Here is a 2,500-nt window from a genome sequence, read left to right as displayed (position 1 = left end):
ATGATAATAAACGGCGTATTTCAACATAGGCAGCTCGAGGGCTGAAAATATTCATTTTAAAAAGGGAATATTACGAATTTTAAATTACAAACTTAAAAATAAGCACTCATAGAGTCTGTGTTCACAAGTTTAACATTTTCACTATTGTGGAAATTGTACTGTTTCTATATTTGTCTGTTCGTGCACGGATGGGGAGGAGCTGTGGCGGGGAAGGGTGCTGCCGGGGGTAGCAAGTTCTTGTATGTGTGTGTGTGTGTGTGTGTGTGTGTGTGTGTGTGTGTGTGTGTGTGTGTGTGTTTATGTATACCTGTATCTGGAACCGCACATTTTCCGTTCCTTAAAGTTCATTATTGCAATTTTTATTTCTATATATCATTGCGCCTTGACTTTAACACTCACTTATAAAGAAAACGAATGTATGGGTGACTTCAACAAAACCCTACCCTGCTGACGGTTCAGTGGTGACTGTCCTGCATCCGCCTGAGCTTCCTCCCGTCAGAGACTCAATGCCATGACCACTGTGACGGTATTGAGAGCCGAACTCACTGAAGCGTCTTGACCTTGGCCTCGAGTGCATTGGCCTCTCATGCCGCTACCACCATCACCACCACCACTTCACTCTTGGATCCCTACTTCGTCCCTCCCTCCCTCCCTCTTCACTATTACATTGAATCACACTGACTTGAGAGAGAGAGAGAGAGAGAGAGAGAGAGAGAGAGAGAGAGAGACATGGGTCATCAGGAGTCTTATCAAGACAGTACAGGTAACAGGCGTAACACGCACCGGACAGGAAGCAGGGCACCGTGACAACCGTCCGTCGGTGTGACGCGCGCCCGTCCCGCTTGACACTCGGCTGACGCACCTGACACACCCTTGACATTTAGGTCGTGGTGAAGGTGGTCCTCCAGTCCTCCCGTCCTCCCCAGCCGCGGACCCCTCTTTTTACCTTCCTCGGTCACTCAGGTGTGCACTCGTTAGGGGAAGTACGCTATCGACAAGTCACTCTATGTGCTGTATGTCCCATACCTAGCTAATCCCAAGCTGTGTCCTTGTAACAGTGTGGTCTATTTTTACCTCGATATCCAATGAAGTTGTCATCTCGTCCATGTTATCCCACAACACCACTCACCTATCCTGACATACACATCTATCCATCCTCCCCGTCCCCTCAGCACCACATGCCCCTCCAAGCCCGAGGACGCTGTGTGTGTGTGTGTGTGTGTGTGTGGCGCGCGCGCGCAATCGGTGCTGAGAGCGGTGAGGTTGTTGACCTGGAATTGCTGATTGAGTCTGGATAAGGACTGATCGAGAGAAAGGGAAAGATCAGGGTTCCTGGAAAAGCAAGCCACTGTACCTGGATACCCTTCCTAACTACCTGTCCCTCTTATCCAACTCCCAGAGTAAACATGCGTATGCCTTCCTTAATTGCTTGACTGCTATGAATTTCAAAGTTAAACAAGATGTGATGTACCTTTGAAATAGAGTTTCAAAACACCACCTGCAGTATTAAGAGTGAAGGATGGAGTAGTTTTTAATATTCTATTGTTTGTCGTTATTTCTTTTATTTAAACTGTAAATCCTTCTTAAATAAAATAAATATAAACATGATATTAGCATTCAAAGTTTAAAAGAAGGAAAGATACGAAAAACAATAACTATTAAGAGAAGCATTTGTCTTTGTTACTCTTGTAGTAGAAAAGAGGTTATATTTCATGAAGACAGTAATGATTATGCTTCTATTTCATAACAACCAAAACACAAGAATTTGATTACAGTGAAATAGAGAAAAGTACTGAACAACTCCCTCCTTCCCTCAAGATTGCATATGAACTCGGGAAGAACAAACAGCAGCAGATAATTTGGTCTTTGCTAGAGTCAAAGTGATAGATTGAAGTTGATTGATACAGGAAGGATATAGAAGACAAACATTCCTCCCTCCCACAACACCCCAGAAAAATTTTAGTTCTAACACGTGCAACACTGCGAATAATATGAGGCTGCAGCTCTAACATACACTGAAAAACAGGATGCTGAGACTGAAGGCACCGTGCAGCTCGACAATACAAGCTATCCTCCCTTTCTTTCAGTTACCTGCACGGCGTTATGGAGAGGAGCATGATGGCGAGACAAATTAATCATGTAGCTCTCTCTCTCTCTCTCTCTCTCTCTCTCTCTCTCTCTCTCTCTCTCTCTCTCTCTCTCTCTCTCTCTCAGCGTTATAGAAAGGTACAAGATGGTGATACTAAAATAACTCTGCGTAACATACAGTGACCTCCTCCTCTCCTTCCAGTTACCTGCACGACGTGACGGAGAAAAATAAGATGGTGAGGCTGCACGGTGACGGCTCCATCACGTACGGCATGCGCTTCACCACTACCCTGGCGTGCATGATGGACCTTCACTACTACCCACTCGACACCCAGAACTGCACCGTGGAAATAGAGAGTTGTGAGTTCCGAACCGTAACTTTAGGAATGCTTCTTCTGTGTGTGTGTGTGTG

At 45.2% G+C, this 2,500-nt stretch overlaps 1 protein-coding gene across 2 annotated transcripts in view; it reads left to right on the top strand.

The window, feature by feature from the left end:
- LOC123500169 (gamma-aminobutyric acid receptor subunit beta-like) overlaps positions 1 to 2,500 on the top strand; it is a 61,536-nt gene that overhangs the window by 34,074 nt on the left and 24,962 nt on the right. For both annotated transcript variants that reach the window (XM_045248877.1, XM_045248875.1), the window contains exon 5: positions 2,291 to 2,448. In XM_045248877.1, coding sequence (XP_045104812.1) covers positions 2,291 to 2,448 — 158 coding nt within the window. The remainder of the gene's footprint in view (positions 1 to 2,290; positions 2,449 to 2,500) is intronic.

Source organism: Portunus trituberculatus, chromosome 50 (assembly GCF_017591435.1).
Source record: "Portunus trituberculatus isolate SZX2019 chromosome 50, ASM1759143v1, whole genome shotgun sequence".
Classification (NCBI taxonomy): Eukaryota; Metazoa; Arthropoda; class Malacostraca; order Decapoda; family Portunidae; genus Portunus; species Portunus trituberculatus.
This window is presented reverse-complemented; position numbering and strand designations above follow the sequence as displayed.